The following is a 25931-nucleotide window of genomic DNA, read 5'->3' as shown; positions in this document are numbered from 1 at the left end:
CCCCGGGGGCTGAGGCACCTTCTCCCTGGGGGGGAGGGGGGGCTTCCTCGGGCCGCGGTGGGAGATGTCGGGATCCACGCCCCGCCTTGCTGAAAGCGCTGCTTTCCACAGGCTTTGAACCCGCCGCGGGGGCGGTGGCGGGGCCGGGGCCCGGCGGCGGCGGGAGGCGGGAGCGGGGAGGTCGCGGCGGCGGCAGGAAGCGGTTCCGGGTCGTCGTCGGGAGCCAACATGGAGCCCGTCGTGCTCGCGGGGCCTCGCTGAGGGAGAGCCGGGCCGCGCCGCCGCCATGTCGCTGGGCGAGTACGAGCGGCACTGCGACTCCATCAGCTCCGACTTCGGCAGCGAGTCCTCGGGCAGGGGCGGCTCCCGCGGCGGCGGCAGCCTGCCCGGCGAGCAGGAGGAGCTGCACTACATCCCCATCCGCACCCTGGGCCGCGGCGCCTTCGGCGAGGCTACCCTCTACCGCCGCACCGAGGTAGGCTGCCCGGGAGGCGGCAGAGGGGCCCTCTCCTCCTCGTCCTCCGCCGCTGCCCCCGAGGAAGGGGGCCCCGGGGGCCGCTCCGAGGAGGGCCGGGGGCCGCTGTCAGGGCGAGCGGGGTGGTTATCGGAGGCCCCGGTGCCCGAAGAGCCGCAGCAGGGCTTGTCCCCCGGGGTGACTGAGTGACAGCCCCCCGGGGTGACAACAGCCCCCGGGGTGACTGATTGACAGCCCCCCGGGGTGAAAGCAGCCCCCGGGGTGACAACAGCCCCCGGGGTGACTGATTGACAGCCCCCCGGGGTGACTGAGAGGGTTTGGGCACATTTGAGCACCACCAGTCTCTTGGTCCCCTCAGGTTTCGTAGGGAGACGGGGAGACTCTTCTGACGCTAATAGATTCCTCGTTTTTTTTCTATGTTTTATTCCAGTCACAGAGGACATGGGGGCATCTCATACAGGTAACTCTCTCGCGGGACCAGCATTTCTGCAAAATGAGGGGAAACTGGCTGAAAAGCCACTCCTCCCCTTGCTCCCAAGTCGTTTAATCCCGTCCAGTTCGATGGCAGTTGTGTTTTTTAGCGGCTGTCAAAGAAAAGCGCTTGACTTGGCTCCCAAGGGAAGTTCTTTGGTGGTGTTTTTTTTTTCCTGGGGGAAGGCCACCCTGAGGCATCAGGGCTCAGACAGTTATAAGTGAAGGCAGCTCACTTAGGAGATCACTCACAGCATGCCTGACAACGTGGGTGGGCCTCACAAGGGCAAATTAAATTTGTTCTTGTTTCCTTTTTTTTATTTATTTATTTTTTACAAGAATACCTGTGTATTTGTAATGGCTTATGCTCTTGTATGATAACCTGCAGTTACGGGATCGGAAAGACACTGTTCTCCCTATATTGAACCAGAGTGTGCTTAGTCTTTATTGAAACAAAACAAACTCTGTGTCTTTCCCTGGAAACCTTGCAGTATGTTTTCTTTTTTTTTGTTTGTTTGTTTGTTTTGTTTTGTTTTGTTTTTTCCTAAAGCAAGTGCTGTCCAGCTAGACAGATGGCTTCAGGCCATCACTGTACCTAGCAACAGACAGAAAACCTCAAAACTTATTGTTGTGAAGAATCTTTGTCTGAAATCTGCAAGAGGCAGGAAAGTCTTTTTACCTTTCCTGAAATTTTAATTTCCTGCCATAAAAGCACATACCGTTCTCTTCACAGTAGTGTGTTTTTAATTAAAAGATGTTTTTGTGTTTCAGGATGACTCACTTGTAGTGTGGAAGGAGGTGGACCTTACCCGGCTGTCAGAAAAGGAGCGCCGTGATGCTTTGAATGAAATTGTTATCCTTGCCCTGTTGCAGCACGAGAACATCATCGCGTACTACAATCACTTCATGGATAATACCACGCTGCTGATTGAGCTGGAGTACTGTAATGGTGAGGTCCCTACTCCCACTTACACACAGGCAGCTGCCGGGTGGCTGAGTCACCCTCCTCCAGGGGGTATTCCTGGGGTGTCCTCTGGGGAGCAGAGGTGAATTCTGCTGTGTAGTTTCTCAAGAAGAGACTGAGGAGCTGCCTGATTGATTTGTGTCTCAGGTGCCCAAGAAAGAAGCCCAGTAGTTAGCGCAGGCAGTTCAGGCAGAAGATGACTTCTCAAGTCTTCCGAGTAGCTGGTGCAGTGGAAGAAGTGGGTTATTGATAATGTACATTTATAAGGCACCTTGCTATGCTCTTTTAGGAGGACAGTGGGAAAAGACCATGAGGATGTTTGGGTCTCTGCTAGTACAGAGCAGGGCTGGTTTTCAGTAGCATCTCTTAAATAGACCTCTCCATTCGGCAGTTTTAAATCAAAGCTTAAAAACCTAGTGGTACACTGGAGTCGGGACTTGTTTCCTGCCTTGTGCTACCAGCTTCTACACTTGCTATAAAAAAATAATCTTCTTGTTCTGGTGGTGGAGAAAATTTTAAAATTCCATCCAAGAGTAGATCAGGTGGTATTGTTTGGACTTTGCAGGGGATGGAGATGTAGAAGGATTTGATATGAGGGTCTGAATTGCAGCTGCTCTCAGGCAGCTGGAAGAGGTGTAATGTACAGCTGACACTGTGGGACAGCTTCCCTGGCTGGGTGTCCTTTGTGTGTTTGTGGATTGCATTAAGCCTTGGCTTATCAGCAGAAATGTTTTTTTTGATGGAAAAGACTATCATCATGTTGTCATCATCTTGGACAGATTGCTTTCACTGGGACAGGTTAGGGAGGACAACAGAGTTGTGCAAAGGATTTTTGGAAGGTGTCAAACACCCTGGTTGGCAGGTTGTCCAAAGCTGGTTTTGGTTCTCTGCTTTTTGTTCTTATACAGGGTGGAGTCAAGTGCAAGAGTAGGGAAATGTAGCTCTTTGATGCTACTATTATTTTAGGAGTACTCTGTGTGAGCTATTTACCTGCCCCGAAAAGACTGCATGCTTGGGGCCGTTATAAATTAATTGCAGGATATAGAGAGAAGTTGCATAGTACTGATGTCTGTATATGTTTGTTTATGTCTCTAGACTGCTTGTTTTACTTTGGGTCAATAATCAATTACCTGCGTTGCCTGAATATGTCTGAGTGGTATAGAACTAAGGACATAAGAAAGAGGGAATCTCATTTAGACTTACGGATGTTTTGCCAGTGTGTTAATAATTGTTTCTGTGGCTTTTGTTACAGAGTAGAAGTCTGAGATAATTTGTGAGTAATTTTTTAAAATAAGGCTGGACTAATTGCTATCAGACACTCGTCAGACTCCAAAGGTTTTACTATTTAATTGGCCCATGAAAATCATACAGCAGAAAGCTGGCTTGCACCACCCCCGTGGGAATGGGAGAGGGCCTGGTGTTCTGTTACTATTAGGATATAATGTATGATAATTGGGGAATGGAATAGCAACAGGATGTGATCAGAGATTTGGGATGTACTGGTGGGATGCTAATCTGACTGGGAGTCTCACTGCCTGCAGCCCTTAGCATCATTTCTATTAGCTCTCCTTGATTTTCAGTCTGCCGTCTTGGAATTCTGAGGTGCCCTGAAGAGTCTGCTGATTCCAGGCTCCTGTTGGTGGAGCTGCTGTTGTCAACGGTTTGTGAATTCTGCACCCATGTATTTGGCAGGGCAGATGGAGAGAGGCAGGTCAGAGCCAGGCAGTAAGTGGGGAAAGGCAGTAATTTATGCTTTCAGGGATTACTCTGAACTTGTAATTGCTTTCTTTCTCTTTTTTAAGTGTATTATTTATTTATATATAATGCTGAGCAGGACAATCTTGCGTGATTTGGTGTACAGGTTATAAATGTTTACATATCCCAAGAAGCGCTTTCAGGTTCAAAATGTGTAGGGACTGCTAGCCTATCCTACTGATTCACTTTTCAGAGAGTATTAAATGGTGGTGTTTAAAAAGAACCGTCTCTGCTTAAGCGTAGATATGCTACTGAAGTTCTTAGATGGAAGAATAACTTAATTTTGTTAGTGCCTGACCAGTTTAAGAGAAGAGTGCTGAGGGAGAGCTGTAGCGATTCATCAGATCTCTTAGGGGATTGGAGTATTCCCAGCAGTACCTGAGCAAAGTAACTGCTGCCATTAACTAACAGGAACCTCTCTGTCTTTCTCACTCACAATTACAGGAGGGAACCTCTACGATAAGATTCTGCGGCAGAAAGACAAGTTATTTGAAGAAGAGGTAATTTGGAGTGGTTTGAGGGAGCAGTGGGACTGGCCTAATGTTCAAGCGATCTGTGTTGTTATCTGAGTATTTATACAACATTTTTTCCGTAGTGCTGGTGGGGAATTTCTGTGTATATCCGGGGACTGGTATCCTTCCTCTGCTGTTGCATATCGCAAGCATTTATGGATTATCAGAAACTTTTTATTTTCCTTTTTGGCTGTCTGTCAGCAGTATAAACTTCCAAGGGAGGAATAATGAAAGAGAGCGTTCAACTGGCTTTGGTCACCTTATCATCTTGGCTAACATTTAACTTTAAGACCTCTTTCTGTGTTTCTTCCTGGTTGGTACTCAATTTCTCGCTCTTAACGATTTTGTAGGTTCTTTTCTGAGTAATTACCTTGAATTTGTCTCACCATAGTTTTTTGGGGTTTTTTTGTTCTTTTTCCTTTAAAATTATTTTCTGCTGTTTGCTTCCACCTCATGCTGAGGTGGTTAATGATTACACTTATTTATCTTATATAATGACTTTTAAGGCCTTCTGGTTCATGGTGAATATTAAATGGTTGCAGTTCGTATTCCACAGAGCCCAACTGTAGATCTTTCCCAGGTGGTCATTTACTGTCATTCCTAAGTCTTTTCACTCATTGAATTCTGTGACGCTTGTCAGGACAGACACCATGAACAGCAGCAGAACAATGTACACTTTGGAATATCTTTTCAGAGATTTCCAAAACAGGAGATTCTAGATTTTCATACTCTTGCTTGAAAGAGCATCTAATTGGTATGGCTAGGCCCTCTTCCTGTGCCTCTGTGTGACAGGGACATACGGAGTTTTGGAGGTGTTTTTTGATTCTCACATAAGGCTTTTGTCCCTACCTTTGCAGATGGTGGTTTGGTATCTCTTTCAAATTGCATCAGCTGTGAGCTGCATTCATCGAGCAGGAATTCTTCACAGGTAAGCGTGGTGTGTGGTAAAGCTGAAGTAACCAGTGCGGTTCCTGGATGTGAATGCAGAACTCCTTTGGGTAGCCTTTGCTTCTGTGTTTAAAGCAAGCACTGAGCTTCTCTCCAAACCATAGCTGGACTGCCCAGATGTTAAGTATCACTTCTGTAAAGAATTCTTATTGGGCTACAAACCATCTTGTGATAAACATGCAAGAGATTTTGTATATGAAAATGGAATTGCTGTCTTTGATGCTGCAGCTGTGTAAACGAGTTAATCTTCCTAATGTAGGAAGGAGGTAAATTTGCCCTTTATTGCCATAGCACCTAAATGAAGTGGGTAGAAAGAGCAGTTACCACAGGCCAAAGGTACTTCCTACCCGCTCCACAATTAATAGCTTCAAACCAACGTGTACATCCTTCTGTAACTCCTGGAGGCTGACAGTGATGGAGACTTTGCATTGGTCTGTTGCTGTAATAGAACCCGGGTGAAAGGTTTGTCCTGCATTTGGCTGAATCTCATTTCTTCGGCCCGTTATTTAAGGAAGTAATATAGCTTCTTGGCTGGCAGTGGCAATTTTGACATTGAGATTTTAATGAGTAGCTAATGACCTTTTTCTGTTGCCCTTTTCTGTTTTGGAGGGGCAAATTTCATGGCTTATGTGGGCTTCACAGAGGCCGTGTTGTCCTGGGGAGTACTGCGCATGTAGACAGCTGTTTCCAGTGTGGTTGGGTCGTGTGCTGCACAACATCCTTCTCTAGCTAATGAGCGTAGCTGTGTGAGGGTGTTTTCTGTGGGATGGCATCGTGGTTGCTGCTGTGCTGAATCTTTGGTAATTGGCAAGCCTTGCTAATGAAGGGTTGGTACCCTACACTCAGCAAACTGTTTTTGACCTAAAGCAGATGTCATGTCTTTCCTGCTTTGCAGCGATTTCCTTCTCACCACCTCTGTTGCCCATCTTCACAGCAGAGTTCACAGTCTAGGAACACGTGGCCACAAATCCTTCCATGATAATGAATTGAACGGTTATTTAAATGTTTGCAGTGATTTCCTTCTGCTGCAGACATTGTCAGAGTGACCCAGGACTTTGCGATGCCCTAAGTGGATGAATGCAAAGTGCTGCTTTACTTGATGTTGTCCTGATCTACACTGGGAAGTTGTTGATGGTACGTTAGGAAAAAGGAGTGATACGAAGTGTTGGCCATGGAAAACGTATCATACTGTGGGGGCTTCCTCTCTGTTTACTGCCTCTTATATTGATCTGTGAAAATACATATAAATTTTTCTGTGAGAAAGTGTTTTCAATGAGTTTTGGAATTCAGCATTTTTGTGGCCATCAGCCTTTTGATCTTCTGGGCATAGTTTGTCGTGTTATAGAGAGTTGTTCTTGAGGCATAAGGTAAAGGGATGTTGTGCTTAAGTTCTAGAGTGGCATCTGTTTCACACCCTCCATGTGTGTGTTTGTATTTGCATACATACATATTCATGCATACATTTATGTTTTCAGTGAGCTCAGCGACTCCTGGCTTGGGTCTATTTATAAAACTAGGAAAAATAAGACCTGCTCAATGACCTTCATATGAGAAGAGACTCAGAGGGGGAAAAGAACTATCTTTGATCTGTGGCCTTTACATAGGTGTCTGGAGCCTGAGCTTTTTAAACTGTGTTGTGTTTGTATGGGGATGTGATAAAACACAGATAACTGCAGTTATGCCTCAGTACTTGGAATCAAATTGCCTTTGGAGAGCTCTGTGTGTGTGAGAGAGCACTGGCGAAGTAGATTTTGGGGGGGAGGTATAGTGATGTGCGGAAAACTCTGAAATCCGGAAATATTTTAAATATATTTGAGTGTTTGCATTTCTTTTTTTTTTTTTTTTTTTTTCTTTTAGAGATATAAAGACATTAAATATCTTTCTAACCAAAGCAAACCTGATTAAATTGGGAGACTATGGGTTGGCAAAGAAGCTGAACTCCGAGTACTCTATGGCTGAGACTGTGAGTATCTGCCACCTTTGCGTGTAAACTGAGGTGTGATTTTCTTTCCTCTCTGCGTGCCTTGCAGGAGGCTGGGTATGCTGTACGTTCTTGCTGCTTGTTTTCTGTGGTTTTCCTTTCCCTCTCCTCTCAACTTCCCTCAGTGTTATCTCACTGACATTGGCATATTTGCTGGTGTTTTGCAGCCTGCAGTTATCCTTGCTCCCAGGTTACCTTTTGAACATCTGTCTGTCTGCAGAGCAGCAGTAGACTAAAGATAAGTGCCACTGTGGGCATGGAATTATGTCAGAGCCAGTACAGCTGTGCTGGAGAGCACTGCTCTTATTTCCCTGGTACCTGGGCTTGGTACTTCCAAAGGTGAATCTGTGTAATGTGAAGGCAGTGCAGTCCGAAGGTACAGAGACAGCGGTATAGTCACATCAGTACAGCGCTTTCCTCTGGGCTAGTTAAGTCCAGCTTAGGAAGTTAAATTAATTTGGTCGTGCTGCTGTGCTAAGCAAGAAAGGCACTTGTGCTTCTTATGGTAACCAGGTGTATGGTTTATTGGTAATGCTGTCAGAGGCGGGGGGCAGAGCTTTGTAGGAAAGATTAATTCTACCAGAATGCTGTCAAGCCTGGCTTTGTTCCAGAGCCTTCCAGAAAGCAGTTTTGCGGATGGAGTTATGACACAGGGTAAGCTGTATTGCAGGCACCTGAACGGCTCAGCTTGGATTTCCCAGCTCCATTAATTTTTGTGGTGAGCACTAGGCTTGGAAAGGGAGACGTTATCTGGAGCTCCTATCTGCTAAAGGCCTTTATTATAGTTTGGGATGCAAGCCAGCTTGCACTTCCTCTTAGCAGGCCGTATTATTAGATTTAATGCAAGCTATTGGTGTTCTGTTCGGATGTGTAGTTAAATACTTGCCAACCTCCTTCCAGAACAGGAGCGCTATTGTGCAGTTGCACAGTGAGTGGGAGCTCAAGGCTACTGCATAAAGCCCCTGCTCAGCTGGGCTGCAGCAAAACCACTTCTGTTTCATCACATTTTTCAAGGCCTTCTGGCTTTCAGAGGAAGTGCAGTCCGTGCTATGAATTTCCAGGTTTGTTTTTGCCTGTTGTGTGCGTTCATCTACACCTGCAAGCTTTTTTTTTTTCCTTTTTCACTTCTGAAAAATTTTGAACTACGTACTTTCAATCATATTTCATTCTGCATATGCTGGCTGTGCTCTGGACTAATTGCTCAATTTGTGATCTTAATGACCAGTGGTGGTCTGGTAGTAATTTATTTAATTTTTTTTTGTGAAATGAGTGCAAAACATGTTATTGTCGGTATTTGTAATGGTAACAGTCAAATTACAATTTGTTAAAATGTCTTGCTTACTAAATGCTGATTTCTCAATTCTTTCTCCCATTTACCGAGGTAGATGTAGGAAATATGTCCTGTGTCTGTCTTGCAGAAAGCTTACATCAAGGGGTAAAAAAGGTTTAGGTGCAGCATCCTAGTTCTCCATGTGATACTCCAACTAGGTGGGGTTGTCCTAGTTCTCTGTATGATACTCCAGGTAGGTGGGCTTCTAAACCTTTCCATGGCTAGGACTTGCCAGGCTCTCCAGCTGTCGCGCTCAGGAATGGGAAGTGGAGGGGAGGTGGGGGATTCTGCATGTGCCCGTTAGGTACCTAGTGCACTGGCAGGGCCTAATGAAAGGCCAGCTTTGTACTCCTTGGAGCTTTGCTGGAAGAGCTGAAAAGAGGGCAACTATAAATATTCTCCCTTCTTCTAAATTCCATCTTTCTCATTTTATTTTGCTGTCTAGTTCCTTGCTAGGGAATGAGCTCTGTTAATCTGGAAGCTTCATTCTTACACCTTTTATCATGTTTCTTCTGTGTCTCCTTGTTGTGACTCTGAGGTACGCCACTATTTCTGTTGTAGCTGGGAGGCCTGCTGTATTTAAGTGCTGGATTTGGGAATTTTGAGTGTGGTGTGGGGTGTTTGTTTTAAACCAATTGTTCAGGAAAGCCCATTCTCAAGTGAAAGCCTTTCAGGTGGGACTCACGCCAGCTTTCTACTTACTGACCCCAAAGTAACACCTCTTTTGTTGGACACAGTGTAGCCTTTGTCCTGGCAGTAGCTTGGGATAAGACAGGGTGGCTCCATAGCCATGGGCATGCACCTGTGTTTGGAAGCTTTGCTAGATCCCTTTTCCTTCAGCGTCTTATGAGGGTTTACATATGCCTGGTCAGTATGTAATCCCCTGAATACCTCTAAATGTAGCATATGTAAGAGGGGGGCAAGTCCTTGCTGTGTTCTCATGACTATTGAGAAGTATGTTCCACATCAGGATCTGAGCAGAGAGGTGTCTGGGATCTTCTAAGAAACTCAGGCACAGGCTTGTGGATGAGAAGGGAAGAAGCGTGCTTGTTGTTCCCATCCCTCCAGCACGTTGGTGGGGTGCGTCATCTGTGTCACTTCAGTGCTGTGTCACATCTGCATCTAGCTCTGATGCTCATGGGCCTCTGTGAACATGATGGATACGGAACTCCTGAATTCAAGGCTGCTGGATCATTTCTGATTTTTGAATGTTCTTTTTTCCTAGCTGGTAGGAACTCCATATTACATGTCCCCAGAACTCTGCCAGGGTGTGAAATACAACTTCAAATCAGATATTTGGGCTGTGGGCTGTGTCATCTTTGAGCTGCTTACTCTGAAGAGGACCTTTGATGCTACTGTAAGTCTGCAAACCAGGATGGGCTGAGTAACCTTATTTTTTATCACCCTGAGATTCACGCTTGGCTCATAGCTTTCTTAACTCATGTTTTTATTTCATTGTTGTCTATATCTGCTGATTAAGAAAATAGTGGCCTGAGAGTGCCAGCGATAGCCAGAGAAAACGTCTGCATGATTTCCCCTACCCTGCACTGCAGATGCCTCTCTGGCTTCTGCCAAACCTTGTCTGCAGCCTTGGGTTTACCAGATGCAGAATGCAAGCTGCGCTAATTTGTATCATGGTTGTGAATGAGACTTCCTTTTCTCTACAAGGAGGAAGTTTGTGATTGTGTAGTCTGGTTTTTTTCAGCATTACTAGCTGTGAATTTTTTGGTGCAGCATTCTGTAGCAAAAATTTCCAGCCTTCAGATTTCATAGGATTTAATTCTGTTACCCTTTCTCAAAGTTTGGGTGCAAGAGAAGTGTGGTCAAGCTGGCATGGGGAGGGTGAAAGGGAGCACTGCTGGCTGGCACATGTGATTTGCCAGCTTATGCCATGAGATGGGAAAAGCTGCTAGCTGCTATGTGCAAGATTTTGTAACTCTTAAAGAGACAATGTGAAAATACCATCCTTTCCTGACTCTCTCTCATCATGGCTACTGAATCCCCAGTAACTTTGCTGCTATGTGGTGTTTCAATGGCAATATGCTGCATAGGAGATTCCATGTAGGGAGAAACCTACCCTTCTTCCACTGTTACGGAATTTGGTGAAAAGCTGGATATTGCCACCAAGTCTTAGCTATTGGAGGTACCATTTCTGCAGGAATTATTATTGGGCTTCTGGAGAAGCTGCTAGGCAGGGACGAAGGATGTGACCTGATCAGAGAAGGAGGAAGAAAATAATGGTGTCCTGTAGCATCTCTCCCCATGGGACACATTGTCCAGTTCAGTTCCCTTACAGCTGGTTTCTGCCTAGAATCCCCTGAACCTTTGTGTGAAGATTGTACAGGGAAATCGAGCCATGGAGGTTGATTCCACTGTCTACTCCCGGGAGCTGATCCAAATGGTGAATTCCTGTCTTGATCAGGTTGGTGAGATACTTTTTAGTTTTCAGATACCCTTTCCCAGCTGCCTAAGCCATGAAGTTCGAGGGTGAAGGGGAATGACATGCCTGTTTCAGCACGAGGGCTGTTGATGCTGGATAATTTCTCTGAGGCCTGAGGCATCACTAAGGCTGGGCTTCCTTCAGTCCTCTGACAGCATTGTCTCAAGATGCCATGCAGCCCTGCAGGCTCTGGAGGGATGCTGGATTTACTCTGATGCTGATTATTTAATGGTCTGGAAGAAGCAATTGTTTTCTAATGCAGTGCTGCGGAGTTGGGAGCATTGTCTCAGTACAGTCTCTTAAGGTTCTGGCTTTCTGACCATGACTCTGAGTTTCTGTAAGGAATTAATTATTTGAAAGCAAACATACTATTGATACCTTCAGAGCGTGGAAGTCCCTCCCACACATCCCTGGCATTTATCCCTATTCGTTCCAAAGCTTGGATTAATTTCTTTCCCTTCTGAAGGGAGTCAGGGAAGGAGGTCCGTGCAGGCTTGAAATCTGGCCCAAGATTTCATTGTAGATGATCAGGATTTCCCAGAGAATGACTTGTTGCTCGCTTCTTTCAGGATCCAGAGAAGAGACCCACAGCAGATGAACTGCTTGAACATCCCCTTCTCAGCAAACGCAGGAGGTAATCAGATGGTCGTCCCTGAAGCCTGGACAGGTGCCAGGGAGAGCAGGAGGGTTTGTGCAGACCAGTGGCATTCATGCTTTTGAAGCAAAGGCCTAAAGTTAATTTGGCCTGTTGCAAGGCAGTTGTTGAAGTGCGCTTCATCCTCTTTAAGAGAGAAGTGCAGTCTCGTCTTCTGATCAGTCGCTGTGCCTGTTGGTGCATGGCTACGGTGAGAAAGGTCTTTGCATCCTTTGGCTTAGAAGCTGCTGTATTGAGAACCGTGAGGCTGCTTTGAGGAATGCTGGTTCCCTCTCTTCAGATCTCTGAATGAAGGGTTACCCTTAGATCCTCCTATAGTCATTGGAAAAGACCTTTCAAAATCTACATCTCGTGCAATATGGAGACCTCTGCTTTCTCCCTTTGTTGCCTCCCTCTTCTGGAGAGAGTTGCATTGAAAGTGGTCCATTTTAGCTTAGTTTGACCATTGTTCTGCACACACTGTCTTTATGAAAGGTGGGCCAGAATTCTTAGGGGCAGTAGATATAGTCCTTTATACCAAGATCCTTTTACTTGCTAGTCAGCAAAGTCTGAGCTTTGTCTTGCGGTATGTATCGGTAAAAGCCCAAATCCCGATAATATTTAGCCATTTAAGGTCATTCTTGTGCAATATGGGTATTGGTTGGCCACATTCTGGTATATATATATAGTTCGTTGTCCTTGGCTAGCCCGGAAGTTTGTTAACTATATGGTACATTACTTCTGCCCTACTTACTGTGTATTGCTGTGAGCTGGTAAACAGCTGCCACGTTTCCTCCAAGAGGGAGCAGCATTTTATTGGAAAGGAAAGCAGTCTGTGTGTGGTGCTTGTCAGTAAATCGCTTTGGGCGATGTTGCTATTTCCTAAAACGTTTTTTCTCCTTTGGCAGGGAGATGGAAGAGAAAGTCACACTGCTTAATGGGCCAAATAAGCGACCAAGGTAATTATTTGGGCATGTGCTTGAAAGGAAGTCTGGAGAGAACGGCTCCCCAGAGAGGAACTTTGCCCAGAGTGTTAGTCTGTGACAACCGTAATGAAATAGTGTAGTTTAAAAGATTCCTAAATGCCGGGAATTTGACGTAGTTGTTACAGGGTTATTGTCCTACGTTTTACTCTGCCTTTTATATCCTGCTTATATGAATGGCTGAAGCCTTACCTCAGGGGGCCCCATGCAGCTGTAATCTGTCCCACTGAGGGTGTAGTCTTTACAGCCTACATATCTGAGGGTGTAATGTAGATCCCTCCTTTCACACAGATTCCCTTGAGCAGGAAGAATATCACTGTCTGAATGTTGGAATATTAAATTAATATAAATATCTTTCATAAAACTGGATATATGCAGAGGTTCTCCACAGTCCCCAGTAAGCCTGTAAGTGGGGTTGCTCCGTGAAGCATGCAGCTTCCGTGACATGCGTAGCTGTTTTTCTGTGGATTTGTCAGATAGAATTTGACCTTTTTTTCCTCATAAACTTGGAAGTACTATCTGAGCACTTTATGTGAAGTTGTTCCAGTTCATGGTTTGCTCACAGTTTGCTTTGATTACAGCTTTCATTTTGCAATCTGCTTGTGAACTGATTCTTACCTGCATCAAAAAGTTACATTTTTGCCCTCAGATGGAAGCCTATAATTTAAATGAAGAGGATAGAGGGAAGTTAGAACCTTTTGGATGCTTCTGTATTTTGAGCAAGATTTCATGACTGTTCATAAGGCTTTCATTTTTCACAAATGAGAACAGCTCCATGGCCAATCAGTGAAAGCCCGGTCCTTTTGAGTGACATGAAATTAGATTGTAGGCTTTTAAAAATTATTCCTGGAGGCTACTTTCTCTGCTGCTCTGAAACAGGTTTGATCCTGAATCTCTCTATAGCAGTTGAGGCCTCACAGGCGCTCAACAAAGAGAACAGTTTGTGAAAATAAAAACCATGAATGGTTGTGAAGGGGAAACTGGTAGACAACTGTAGCATTATGAGTGTTGACAGTGAACACAAACTCATTATTAAAAGCATGTGTGTTTTGTGGGGGGGTCTTGTGCAGGTCAAGTACCATGAATGAGGCTCCCATTGCAGTGGTGACTTCACGCACTAGTGAGGTGTATGTTTGGGGAGGTGGGAAGTCCACCCCCCAGAAGCTGGATGCCATCAAAAGTGGCTGCAGCGCACGCCAGGTGTGTGCTGGTAACACTCACTTTGCTGTGGTGACAGTGGAGAAGGAGCTCTACACCTGGGTGGTAAGTGAGAGAAACTGCAGGAAGGGGATAAGGGTGGGAGAGGAGAGTCCAGATCCACTGCTGGCTGCTCATGAGTCTCTTAGAATCAGATGGGCGAGCAGCTTGGAAAGAGAGATTCTGATTGCCGTGCACACTGTGTGAGGCCACAGGCTTTGGGGCTGACCCAAGTCTCCTAAGGGAACTGTGGTTTTGGGAGAAGTTTTCCATCATGCCAGGAAGTGTATTGGAGACTTGCTGTGCACTTGAGGTTTGTAGGTGGTGGGCTTGTAGGCCCAGACACTGAGTCAAACATCTCTTCTTTCCCTTCCTGTCTAATAGAAATGCACTGAAGGCTTTGTGATGCTCTGTTGGCTTTGTGTATTTTTGAGGAAGGTTTTCCAAGATCAGAATGGGTGGGATGAGTGACCTTGTTGTAATACAGATGTCATCTGTGAGGCAGCTTGTGGATGAAAACAGAGATGTCTTACGCTAAACAACTCTGCTTTTTATGATGAGTGGAAATTCTGAAATAGTTTAAAGTGAATAAAAAAATGTTGGCATGTAATGCATTTAAAACAATTGAATCCTGTCTTCTTGGGCTTTGGTGGTCAGTGATGTGGAAGTATTCTGCCTCTCCAGGCTTCCAAGGGCTTTTGTATTGATGGTATAAAATCTGTTAAGACAGATTAGAAAATACTGGTAGGTGGCTGAGAGAAGAAAGAGTTCCAAACGGGAGGAGAGCAACTTGAAGTCATTTGCTGGATGTTCTTGCAAGAATGGCCACTGAAAACTTTCAGCTGACTATTAATGTTTTAGTTTTAGCTTCAACACTACTCAGAGTTGTTTTATTTTTCCTGTAGAACTGATAGGTCTGGCCACTTCAGTGATGTTTGTTTCATCTTACGGTTTTTTTTGCAGCCATTAGCAATTAGAAAAATAGGTCAAAAACGGTGAATTTCAGTCCTGAGTCAGGCAGTGGGTTCTGTAGCCTGGCAGATGAGAAAGGAGCAGGCATTCCTCATCAGCTGGTGGCCTGAGACCAGATCACTCCTCATTAGTGCATAACTGCCCAAAAGCCTGTGCTACTGTTTAGAATGTTGCCTGCTGTTATGCCACATAGATAGCATTCCCTTCCCTGGAGTAGCTGACACGCTTTCTCTTGCTCTTTGCTGTCTTCTGTTGATTGTTTGAGGTGCTATAATTATTGGCATCATCTCTGGAGTTGTGGATACATAACCTTACCAGATGTTTCTGTCTTGCAGAATATGCAGGGAGGCACCAAGCTGCATGGGCAGCTGGGACATGGAGACAGAGCCTCCTACCGGCAGCCAAAGCATGTCGAGAAGCTTCAGGGAAAAGCCATTCGCCAGGTGTCCTGTGGAGATGATTTCACAGTGTGCATCACGGGTGAGAGCTGCAAGGGGACCTCTGTGCTGTGGAGATGTTTGCCTTCACAATCAGACTAGCAGAGCAGCTTTGTGCAAAAACGAGAGAGTCCTGCGTGTTGCTCAGCCCTCAGTTTTGAGGATATTAGGTGTGGTAGTGGAGATAGATCAACATTATTACACAGAGGAAGATACTGACTCCCAGGAAGGCTAGGTGTTTGCTAATGATGTGCTCCTTTTTTGTGATGAAGCTGAGTGTTGAGCACAGCTCCTTGGGGCTACCCTGCTCTTACTAGTGCATGTGTTGCCTCCATACGTGCCTGTATTAAAGGCAGAGGAGCATGAAGTCAAGAATGTAAATGTGTTTAAAGCTCTTTTTGGACTGTGTGGGAAAAGAGTCACCCAATGATAAAAGAAGATGTGTATCTGTGATTCGTTATTTAATTCAGAAAGCTTGAGACCTGGTAGGTATATCCAGTTCTAACCCTGCTCATACTTTTAAAGATGTGCTAACTGTGGTGGTGTCTGTTACAGAAGAATTTGAATCTCACTTTACACATGGAAACGTAATTCTCAACAAGGCAGTTTCCAGCTTGTTTTGTCAGTGCTGGAAAAGCAGAGGTTTGACAGAGATAAGCTCAGAACCTCAGTGTGCTGGATGAGTGACTTTGGGAGCCACAGGATCAATTTATGTGTTTCTGTTAAAGAAAGTGGCAGCTTCAAGATTTTTTTTTACATTGGTGGCCTGAAATAACTGCAGATTGTGGTGTAAGGTCACCCATCTTAATGTGAACAAGAAAGGACTCCATATTCTCCTGATGACATTCTTCTGCACTAGAGAGGAGTAGGGTTACAGAGAAGAGGTTGCTATGGCCCTGTCCCGAGAGGTTAATATGCAGCCTGATACAAGCTCTGTGTGCTGACTGAGCTTCCCTTGTGTCCTTCAGATGAGGGCCAGATGTATGCCTTTGGCTCAGACTATTATGGATGCATTGGCGTTGACAAGGTTTACGGCTCTGAAGTCCTTGAGCCACTGCAGCTGGATTTCTTTCTCACCAACCCTGTGGAGCAGGTCTCATGTGGAGATAACCACGTGGCAGTGCTGACCAGGAACAGAGAAGTCTACACATGGGGCTGTGGAGAGTATGGTAGGTAGAGTCTCCCTGGAACCTAAAGGCACTGGGGCCTTGCTGCTCCAGAGAGTGGCTTGGTGCAGGTGTGTAATGCGGGGTCTGGGTGAGGGCTGTCCTGGGGACAAAGAGCATTGTTTCTTTGGGGCTTTCTTTCCTTGTAAGAATGGGGAACTGGGGACTGAGCCCTTGGGACTTCACTCTGGGAAGCTCTAGGGTGCCGCTTGGCTTCCTTGTGGGTAGGACAGTTGTTCTGTGAGTGGGGTTGGGTTACCTTGAGGATTGGCAGGCAATGATGCATGTAGGCGAGCAGGTTTCTAGTTCTGTAGGGAAATTCCTTTGGGACTATGGAGACACAATACCATTTCTTAGGGATGGGCACCTAACCCTTTCTAACTGAAGTGTTTTCACTGATGCAGGGCGCTTGGGCTTAGATTCAGAAGAAGATCACTACACCCCTCAGAAGGTAGGGCTGTGACTACTTCTCAAAACCTGCATGGGCATAAATCTAAATTAGTTGCTGTTTGGAAATAATAACTATCTGAGGCTCCAGTGTTTTTTTTCTGAGGTATCACAGAGTTTGCAAGAGTTTAAACTTTACTTCCTCACTTTATTTTGCTTCATTTGTCCATGGAGATTATGGCAGGGGACATGCCACTCCCAAACCAGCCAGCATCGTGACTTGGAGCTTCATTGCTCTGATCTCCAAGCTGGAACTAGAAATGCCAAACTTAATGTTGTAGAAATCATAGTAGAAAATACCAAATTGCATGTTGGGTCTGTAAAGGAAACTCGCAGCAGCGTAAACAACTGGGAGTCTTTGGCATAATGAGTTAAAGATGAGTTGAAAGTAAAACCCTCTTGAAATACAGTGCTAGAGGTAATTGAAGTAACCTAACCCATTGGGGGTTAGAAACCAAAAAGGATGTGCCAGGAAGCCAAGTATCTGTGATCACAGAGTATCACACGCATACAGCACAGACCCAGCCCTGCTTTGCTGACTGGGTCTGGTGCCTGTAGACCCCAGCTGGCTAGGATACCTGTGCACCACATTTCTGGTTCCTGTGCTGGCTCGCTGGTGTCTGGACGCAAGGTCAAGAATACCTTGAATTTCTGCATTGTGACCGGAGTTTCAGTGTGCTATAGACTTTGTGATATTCTTCCACCTTCATTCAAAATAACTGCATCGGGTATTTCCAGTGCTCAGACGAGCTGAACCACTGCTCTAACCCCCTATGTTTTCCATGTGCCAGCTTCTGTAGGTGTTGCAATTTTGATTTTCTTGGGATATATTTCTTCCACATAGGTGGATGTTCCGAAGACCTTAAACATCGTGTCTGTTCACTGTGGCTGTGATGGGACTTTCCTGCTCACCCAGACAGGCAAAGTGTTGGCATGTGGACTCAACGAGTTCAACAAGCTGGGCCTGAATCAGTGCACTTCAGGAATAATCAACCATGATGTAAGTCCATTTGGGTCCCTGGCTCCAGCTCCCAGCAGTCAGTAGTATATGGGGAAATGGAGGTGCTGTGACAGTGACAAAGCGTTCATTAGCTTTGTGCCAATTTGTTAGTTCCAATCCAAGACAATGGATACTGGGATTGTGGGAAGCAGCAATTTGTTCCTCAGTTTCCTGCCTGTCCTATGGGCTTATGTCAGATCTGAGTTAGTGAAACTGATAGCGAGTTGCTCCAGGGTGACTTGGCCAGTGATGTGGATTCTGGCAGTTCTTTACCATACCCATGTTGGGACTGTCTAGGTTAATGTTGTGGCCTGCCAAGACCTGCTTGAGTAGGTCGTAGCTGGTGAATGTGTAGTTGTTCACTCTGTGCTTACCCACATGTCTTTTCTCAGACATACTGCGAGGTGCCATACGCCACTTCCCTTACTTTGGCCAAGCAGCTGTCCTTCTACAAGATCCGTACCATTTCTCCAGGGAAGACACACACAGCTTCCATTGATGGTGAGCCCTATCTATCAAGAAGTGAATACTGGTTGCTGGGTGACTTTACATCAGCTTTGCCCTTTCAGCCTGGCCCTTGACATTGAGGGTTGTACTCTTGGTAGCAGGGCTTATGCCTGCTCCAGGAATCCAGCATTCTGTTCCTCAGCACTATTGCCTCCTGGCCAGCAGTTGAAGCAGCAACATCAGGTTCCGGGTCAGCCTGCCCTTTTTTTTTAAAGGGACAAAAAAAAAAAAGTTTGTGAAAGAATCATGCTCTGGGATAGCAGAGCAGTCGTTTATGGCTGAGTTAGGCTTTGCCCAAGTGACACCATTCAGAGGGCTGTGAATAGTCCCAGCTCCCAGCATCAGAAAAGGGGAGCAACGGGAAAAGGAGGTAGGGAGATGTTTCCAGGCTGAAGCCATTCCTCTTGGCTGGCACTGTCCCCTCCCAGCCTGGCTGGCTTCTCAGCAGAGTTCTTCCTGGTCACGGGCTGTTGCTGCTAGTTCTCTGCATGCATGGCTGCTTCCAGAGTTGGGCCCTTGCTGTGACTGTCTCCTCCTTCCTCCTCTTAGAGCGAGGCCGCCTGCTGACCTTCGGCTCCAACAAGTGCGGACAGCTTGGTGTTGGGGACTATAAGAAGCACCTGGGAATTAACCTGCTGGGAGGCCCCCTGGGGGGTAAGCAGGTGATCAGGGTTTCATGTGGAGATGAATTCACCATAGCTGCTACTGACGGTGAGTGGGTCTTTGCAAAGTTGTGGTGGGTTCCTTTGAACTAGATCTGCAGGGTGGTTAACGGGCTCCCACTGAGCATTTTCTGTACCACACCCGCAGCACTGCACTGAAATAAAGAAATCCTTCTAGACTGGGGCTGTCTGGCCCTGTTAGTTGTCCCAGTGCAGTGCCAAGCATTTGCTGTCCCTGGGGCTGCAGAGTGCCAGCTTGGTGGCTGCCTGCAGGTTCGTTATCAGTTTGTTCTCCCACTGGCAAAATGGAACTGGTGGGTTAGATACTTTGGGATACCAGTTATGCAGAGAGGCTGTGATCCTTGTAGCAATTATAGGCCGACAGGAAGGGAGGAAACTGATGCTCCTGAATCTCTCTTTCCTCAGACAACCATATCTTTGCCTGGGGCAATGGTGGGAATGGACGTCTGGCAATGACATCGACCGAGAGAGCTCATGGATCAGATATTTGTACCTCATGGCCTCGGCCAATATTTGGATCGTTGCATCATGTTCCAGACCTGTCATGCCGTGGCTGGCACACCATCATCATTGTCGGTAAGTGTAAGTTTAGGGTGAAATTTTGGGATCTTGGTTGTGATGATGTATTGCTTGCCAGGGCCTAGGGAAATCCTGCCTGGGAACAGGCCAGCTTGCTGTGGGGGAATGTGGCAAATTGCTCTGAGCTCTAGGCCTGCAACATTGGCATTGTTATATGCCATTATAGGAGTTGTCTTGCTTTCCATGTGGCGCTCTAACTGAAAGCATGTTTCTCTTCTTGCAGAAAAGGTGTTGAACTCTAAAACAATCCGATCCAACAGCAGTGGCCTGTCCATTGGTACTGGTGAGTAACCTGTCCAGAGAAGCTGTGGCTTAAGTGCATTAAGTGGTTAGTTTGAGTGGGTGCAGTTCGGTCCTGCGGCATGGTTTCTCTGTGTTTGAGAGGCCTCACAGAATTCTTCAGGGGAAGGAAATCTAGCTGGTGACGTGCATTGGAAGGGATGGCCCAAAGCTGGGAAAGAACTGAAGCAGAGGAAGAACATGGATGCAGCAAGGCCTTTGTAGTTGAGGAACTTCAATTTGACAAGGAAAGGCTGAGAGGAATTCATTGGAGGCAGCTGAGAAGGGAAGGGGAGCCATGGGGAAGCTGCTGGAGAGGAGTCCAGTTTCTTGGACCTGTGGGAGGGCTGGGGCCATGAAGCTGCAAAAGACTTCTGCACACAAGCCTTTTTGGGAAGGCCTGCAGTGAGTGGTAGGAGATAAACTGTTGAGAGAGATGCTGCTAGCATGAGCTCTCACCGTGGCCATACAGCCACGTTCTGCATCTTCTCTGCTCAGGTGGGGTTTGGCAACAGAAATAGCAGAGGTGGAGAAAGTATAAAGTTTTCACTCTTGTTTGGTAGTGGCTCAGAGCTGCACAACTGGAGGAGGAGAGGAAGAGGATAATGAACAGGAAGCGGAGACTCCCAATCCCAGTGGAGGCTTTCGGGGAACCATGGAAGCAGATCGTGAGTTGGGGGGCTGGATCAGCACCACAGAAGCTAAGGGAGGCAACAGTGGTGACAGCAGCTCCTGCCCTGGCTGGCTGCGGAAGGTAATGTGGTGTCTCAGAAATGCCTTAAAATGGGGATCTAGGCTGGGGAAAACCAAGTGGCCCCTTCCACCTTTAAGGGATGCTCTGAAACGTTCTGTGCTCCACGGGATAGTTCTTTAGGCCTTGCTGCCTTTTTTACCACAAGAGGGTGTTGGTGCATTGGTTGAGGAGATGAAGTCAGCTGCAGGAAGACAGGCAGGCCTGACAGTGCTGCTTTTGTCTATCCAGGAGTTGGAGAACGCTGAATTCATCCCCATGCCTGACAGCCCCTTTCCTCTGAGTATGGCATCTTCAGAGCCCGAGAAGGAGACTCTCCCTTACCAGAAACTTCAAGGACTCAAAGTGGCCGCTGAGGAACCTGTTGGATTAAACAAGCCCAAAACAGAGCCCTGGGTAATGTTATCCAAGTGAATGCTTGGCCAAAAGCTCTTGGGGACCATAAATGGCAATGTTTGGATTATGGGTAGAGCTGAGAAGAGGGTGTTGGATTGGCCTAATTCATCTGGATGAGGAAAAGAGGGCTGTTGATAATAAGAAATGATGATGCATCAAAGACAACAGTTCACAGGATTCTAGAACACAAAGCTGGGGCTTGATCAGATTGAACATAATGAGATCAGTTCTGTGGAAAAACGTGGTTAATGCAGCTGGGAAAAAAAAAGAGAAGCCCAGAAACCTAGCAGAAGGTAGAAGTTTAGAAAGCAGAAATTGCTGTGAGATAGGAAGAAGAACTGAAGATAGGAAGAACTACAGGAAATCACCTGGAAATTACAACCTGGGAGTATACCTTATTCCAGGAGTTTTCTGTCCCAAGAGGAGGCACAGATCCCAGGCTTAGGGAAAGGGGTGTAAACCGGATGGATGGATTTTGGTGATAGGAGGACAGGAGCAGCTTTCCCAGAAAAAGGATGAAGTTAGTGGCTTTGTATTGAAGACGTAATGACTAGTAGCTTGCTGACCTTGGCTGCTAGAAGTTTGGGAAGTTTGGAAATGAGCTAGGGTGACACGTTCTGTGCATGGTTTCTTCTTGTGGCGTATACAACTGCATTTCTTCTTGTGGCCTTGCACTCAAACCTGGCCTGACTCCCCTCCATGTCTCTGCAGCCTACTTGCCTGAGTCCGACCCTGCCATGTGGTGAAGGGAAAGCCACGTCTCCTGTTGCAGGCTGCATGTGCAGTGCTCTGCAAGTGGAGGTGACGCACCTCCGAGGCCTGGTTTTACAGTGTCTGGATGATCAGAAGAAGCTGCAGCAGGAAACTGTTCGTCTGAGTGCCCAACTCCAGCGGTTCTGCAGGGGGACAGAGGCGATGCAGCAGGTGAGGACCCATCTCCTGGGTGCACATCCATGCTCAGGGCTCACTACGCTGATTCAGGCTCCTGTGTAGATTGTGGAGGCTGTGCAGAAAGAAGCAGCTCTTAACAGATGTCTGTCTTGGAGCAGAATGGGGGCACTGAGCACAGTGCCTGTTTATTGTGTGAGCTGCTGATGCAGGCTCTGGTAGTAGCAACAGGAATGAAACCAAGACAACAGTTTCCTGTGAGGACAGCCCAGTCCTTGAGGGACCTGGGATTCTCCTTTATTTCTCTTGGTGAGAAGGTATTGGCAGTCAGATGTCACAGAGAGTCCCAAATGGTGGTGGAGAACAGGAACTGTGCCTTATGTGGCTCCTAGCTTCTTTGCAGCTGGTCCTAAAGCTGTTTGGCTAACTGCTTTGTGTTTCGGCAGGTGGAGGTTCATTCCAAAGGAACACAAACAGCCAAAGAGGAGATGGAAGTGGATCCGAAACCTGACTTGGATTCAGATTCCTGGTGTCTCCTGGGAACGGACTCGTGCCGCTCCAGCCTCTAGTCTCCTGAGCCCACTGGGATCCATCTAACTTCACAGCACACTAACCGAATGCAGAGAGCGGCTTTCCTGGCTTCAGGTCACTCGCAGACAAGGAGCGAGGCCGGAGGCTCCAGAGCAGCACCCATGTACGTTTGATATGAACTAGGAGTGAGTTTGAGAGGGGAAGGGCCCCTGAGCTCTAGGCCAGCTCAGTGATTGAAGCAGCAGCAGCTCCTCTTTGTACCTTATCTGTCAATTCTGCATGTGAGGCAGAACGGCCCCATTACGGCGATGGCTCCAGTAGCGGCTTGTGGCCCTTTCATTGTTTCACTGCTTCCTGGGAGCTGCCTTTGGGACCCCAGTATTCATCACTGCATCTCTAGATGAGAGGAGGAGACATGTTTTGTACTGAAGCTGGCTGAACCCTAAGACTCGCCACCTTCACTTCAGAGGGGTGAAGGACTAGGATCCTCTCCCTACCACATGGTAAGGCCCAGCCGGTGAGGTTGCTCCCCTAAGCTTAGGGGCAGAGGGAGCAGAGAATGTCTCATTCTGGAGGCAGTGGAGATCTTCCTGTTCGGGAGACAATGGTAGACAGCATGTCCCTGGCCTCGAGGCACAGCTTCTGGCCATATGGCTGTGTCCAGTGGCCTGTATAGACAGAGTTTAAAGGCTTTATTCTGGGTGCCTAGAGCTTTCCAACTTCCAGGCAATGCACCAAGATGAGTGAATCGGGTGGTGTTTCCAATAGCAGTAGCGGGGACTGTCTGAGATGGGATCTCTGGTTCTCAGTTTCAGACCACCTGCTTCCCAACCAGGTGACAAGCGTCTGGGCCTCAGACTAAGTCACCCATTTCTTGCTCCAGGTGTTCGGCTTGGTTTGGGTGCCAGAGCTTCTGGTTTCTTGGTATAAGCCCGTAGCTACTCCCTGCTTGGCTTCTGTTCTGCTCAGCCCCTGGTGCCCACGCTCTGCGTGGGTGTGGGAAGAATCAGTGTTTTTCCACTCAGTGTTTTGATGAAGCTGGAATGCAGTTTCCTACCCAGAATAGGTCATTAATGCCGTGGTCACAGGATGCAGCTTTCCCCGATGACCATGAATGATCAAGTCTCTGTCTGGAATTCACCGTCCTTCTAGAAGCGAGAGGCTTTCCCAAGAAAATTGGAGATGGGAAGAGGCATGATCTGATGCTCAAAATTTCCTCATTTCCTGTTAAAGAGGTTAGTTTTATTCGCCTTAAATTTATTGGCAAACTGACTTGGAACTAAGCTTTTGAGATTGGTAGGATCCCTGGGAGCAGCAAGCCTCCCCTGCCTTACATGAAGCCTCTATGGAGTCCTGAGTCCCTCTCACCTTTGCTGGGAGAGTGGGGTTGTGATTTCGTTAGGCTTAAACCATCCCCACGGATGGCATGTCACTACAATTGCCTTCGGTCTATTGGAGTTGGGTGTCCTGTCGCCTCTCCTAGACTTCTTCTTTTGAGAGACTGTTCTGGGTGAGCCGGCGTTCCCCATTTGTCTAGAGGTGGATGCCAAACCATTCTGCTTGTAACTTATGCTCCTGAAATACTTCTTCGGTGCCTATTGCTAGTATCTTGGAGCTGAGTCAAGCGCAGTCTCTCCAGTGCAGTGTCAAGGGCAAGGATGGTACCGATGCGCCCTTCCATCCTTACCGAAGGAAGGCTAGGAGGACAGCCCTCCTGGGAGGTGATGAGCATCAGGCACCCTGGTGTGGCCACGTCGCTTGGTTGCCCTTGTGGCCCTGCTCTCCTTTCCACCACGTGCGTCGGAGCCAGTTCTTGGGTTAGGGTCCCGGCTTGAGGGTTGTTGTTGCGGTTAGAAATGATTGAGTTGGTCACATTGCGACAGTGACTTTGAGGAGTGAAGAGTTGAGCCTGAGCCATGTCCAATAAGCAAGCACCAAGCTGATGGGAGTCGCTCTCCTGCAGTGCACTGCTATCCTCATTTCTCAATGCTCTGCAGTTGGGAAGCTGGGTGCACAGACTGGATTCCCCTTGGATCTAGCGGAGGATTAGGGTCCGTGACATAGGATGCCCTGTGCTCCGCAATCTCATATGTGCCTTAGAGGATTCACGCTATCCAGGTTGTGCCTGTTACAGACCACAGATTTCACACCAGCCAGCTATGCAACCAAAAAAAAAAAGCAGTTTAAAGCCAGCACCTTCGTCTTGGGCTGAAAACGGAAGGGCAAGTGGGCAGAAGTGCCTTTGAGCAGTTTCAAACCCTTTTTACTTCTCCCCTTCTTGCAGTGCTAGCTCCATATGTGTTGGTCTCCTGCTAGTATTGCTACTGAGTTGTTATAGTGGAACACAACTTATGCCTGCTCTGACACTCTGGCTGAAAACTAGTTTGTCGTTGTCTTTTTTTGAAAGGTTAAAGGGTGGAGTGGTTTGGAGTTTCTGTTTAAATAAATGTTTAAACTCGCTCTCCTCTGTTTGGAGTCTTTTTTTTTTTTTTTCTTTCTTTCTTTCTCCAAGAGAGGAAGGGGAAATATGCCCATAGTCAGCTGGCTTCAAGGTATTCTGTTGTTTGATTTATTTTTTTTTTGCTTACAGAAAGAGGGCCAAGGGGCTTGCAGGTTCTTTGCTATGGGGAAAAAAATGTCAGGGTCTCTGTCCCTTCATTAAAAAAACAACCAACAACAAACAAACAACAAAACAACTCTTTTCTTTTGCTGCTGCATCTCCTCCTAGTGACGTCAGGGGGCTTTTGTGTGTGTGTTTATTTCAACAGTCAGAGTGCCAAGTGGGAAATGAGTAATGGGAAGAGAGAGGCTCAAAGGGAAGAAATACCTTTTTCTCTTGGAACAGTTTCTATTGAGCATAAGGCCTACGGAAGGGAGAACCTGCCTGACACCTGCTCAGCCAGCTGTTCCTGCACGCTGTACTTAATGCCTGGCTCTTCTAACTTTTTATCAGGGTTTTCTGTAAATTGTGAAACGTCTTAAGAGGCAGAGCTAGGTTAAAGACTTAAATTAAATCACCAGAGATCTAGATACTGAAAATGCAGCATGTCTCTGAGAGGGGGATTGTACTGCAGAGGCAGAAGAGGAAGCGTCAGTAACACAGCTCGAGTAGTGCCAGGGTAACGCTAACCACGATAGCAAAGCAGCCGGGTAAATCTCTGTGCTGAGCCTGGTGCTTTGGATAAACTGCCACTGTTTTAAACCAGTTACCAGAGACTTTGTGGATACTGGTGTCTGTCTTGACCTGAAACAATCGCTCAGCCAAGAGGCGTGAACTGCCCATGGTTAGCTCTGAAACAAAGATAACGAGTGAAGCCTGGTGATTTAATTTCAGTAACTTTTGTTTAATCTACAGTTTCAATCTCAGCATTAGCCGTTTGCCTGTCACTTAAGAGAAGTCTCCAACAGATGGATTTATTTTACAGTAACAAAAACTTTTCTGTGTGTATCTACCCCTGTCACCATTTACACTCTGCTGACTTCTAGGGTCCACTAAACACAGTCAATGAAACATGTTGCAAGAGAATTGGAGTTAATATTACAAGACAGGCAGTGGTACTGAATTTCTGAACTACGCTTTGTTAATTCAGTTACACCTTTCATTA

General features: G+C 46.7%; 1 protein-coding gene across 2 annotated transcripts; it reads left to right on the top strand.

Moving 5' to 3' along the window:
* The first annotated feature begins 214 nt into the window (after positions 1–214).
* NEK9 (NIMA related kinase 9) lies at positions 215–24785 on the top strand. Of its 2 annotated transcripts, XM_074150086.1 has the most exons (23): positions 215–475; positions 906–935; positions 1718–1895; positions 4110–4165; positions 5035–5105; positions 6983–7088; positions 9662–9793; positions 10748–10858; positions 11446–11510; positions 12419–12469; positions 13564–13756; positions 14998–15142; positions 16068–16268; positions 16670–16716; positions 17557–17712; positions 18105–18213; positions 18769–18930; positions 19308–19478; positions 19705–19764; positions 20324–20514; positions 20743–20907; positions 21619–21831; positions 22242–24785. In XM_074150086.1, exons 1-23 carry the CDS (start codon positions 287–289, stop codon positions 22362–22364), a joined length of 2925 nt encoding a protein of 974 aa, XP_074006187.1. In that variant the 5' UTR covers positions 215–286; the 3' UTR covers positions 22365–24785. The 2 variants fall into 2 exon arrangements, with proteins under 2 accessions (XP_074006187.1, XP_074006188.1); XM_074150087.1 differs by lacking the exon at positions 906–935 and having other exon boundaries at positions 287–475.
* Positions 24786–25931: the final 1146 nt, after the last annotated feature.

This window comes from Numenius arquata, chromosome 6, assembly GCF_964106895.1.
Source record: "Numenius arquata chromosome 6, bNumArq3.hap1.1, whole genome shotgun sequence".
Classification (NCBI taxonomy): Eukaryota; Metazoa; Chordata; class Aves; order Charadriiformes; family Scolopacidae; genus Numenius; species Numenius arquata.
This window is presented reverse-complemented; position numbering and strand designations above follow the sequence as displayed.

Bases quoted from the DNA above. Each gene is read 5' to 3' on its own strand.
- NEK9 (XM_074150086.1), top strand. From the start codon at position 287: ATGTCGCTGGGCGAGTACGAGCGGCACTGCGACTCCATCAGCTCCGAC. The intron at 10,859-11,445 runs GTTGGTGAGATA...CGCTTCTTTCAG, and splicing joins TGAATTCCTGTCTTGATCAG to GATCCAGAGAAGAGACCCAC. The intron at 11,511-12,418 runs GTAATCAGATGG...CTCCTTTGGCAG, and splicing joins CTTCTCAGCAAACGCAGGAG to GGAGATGGAAGAGAAAGTCA.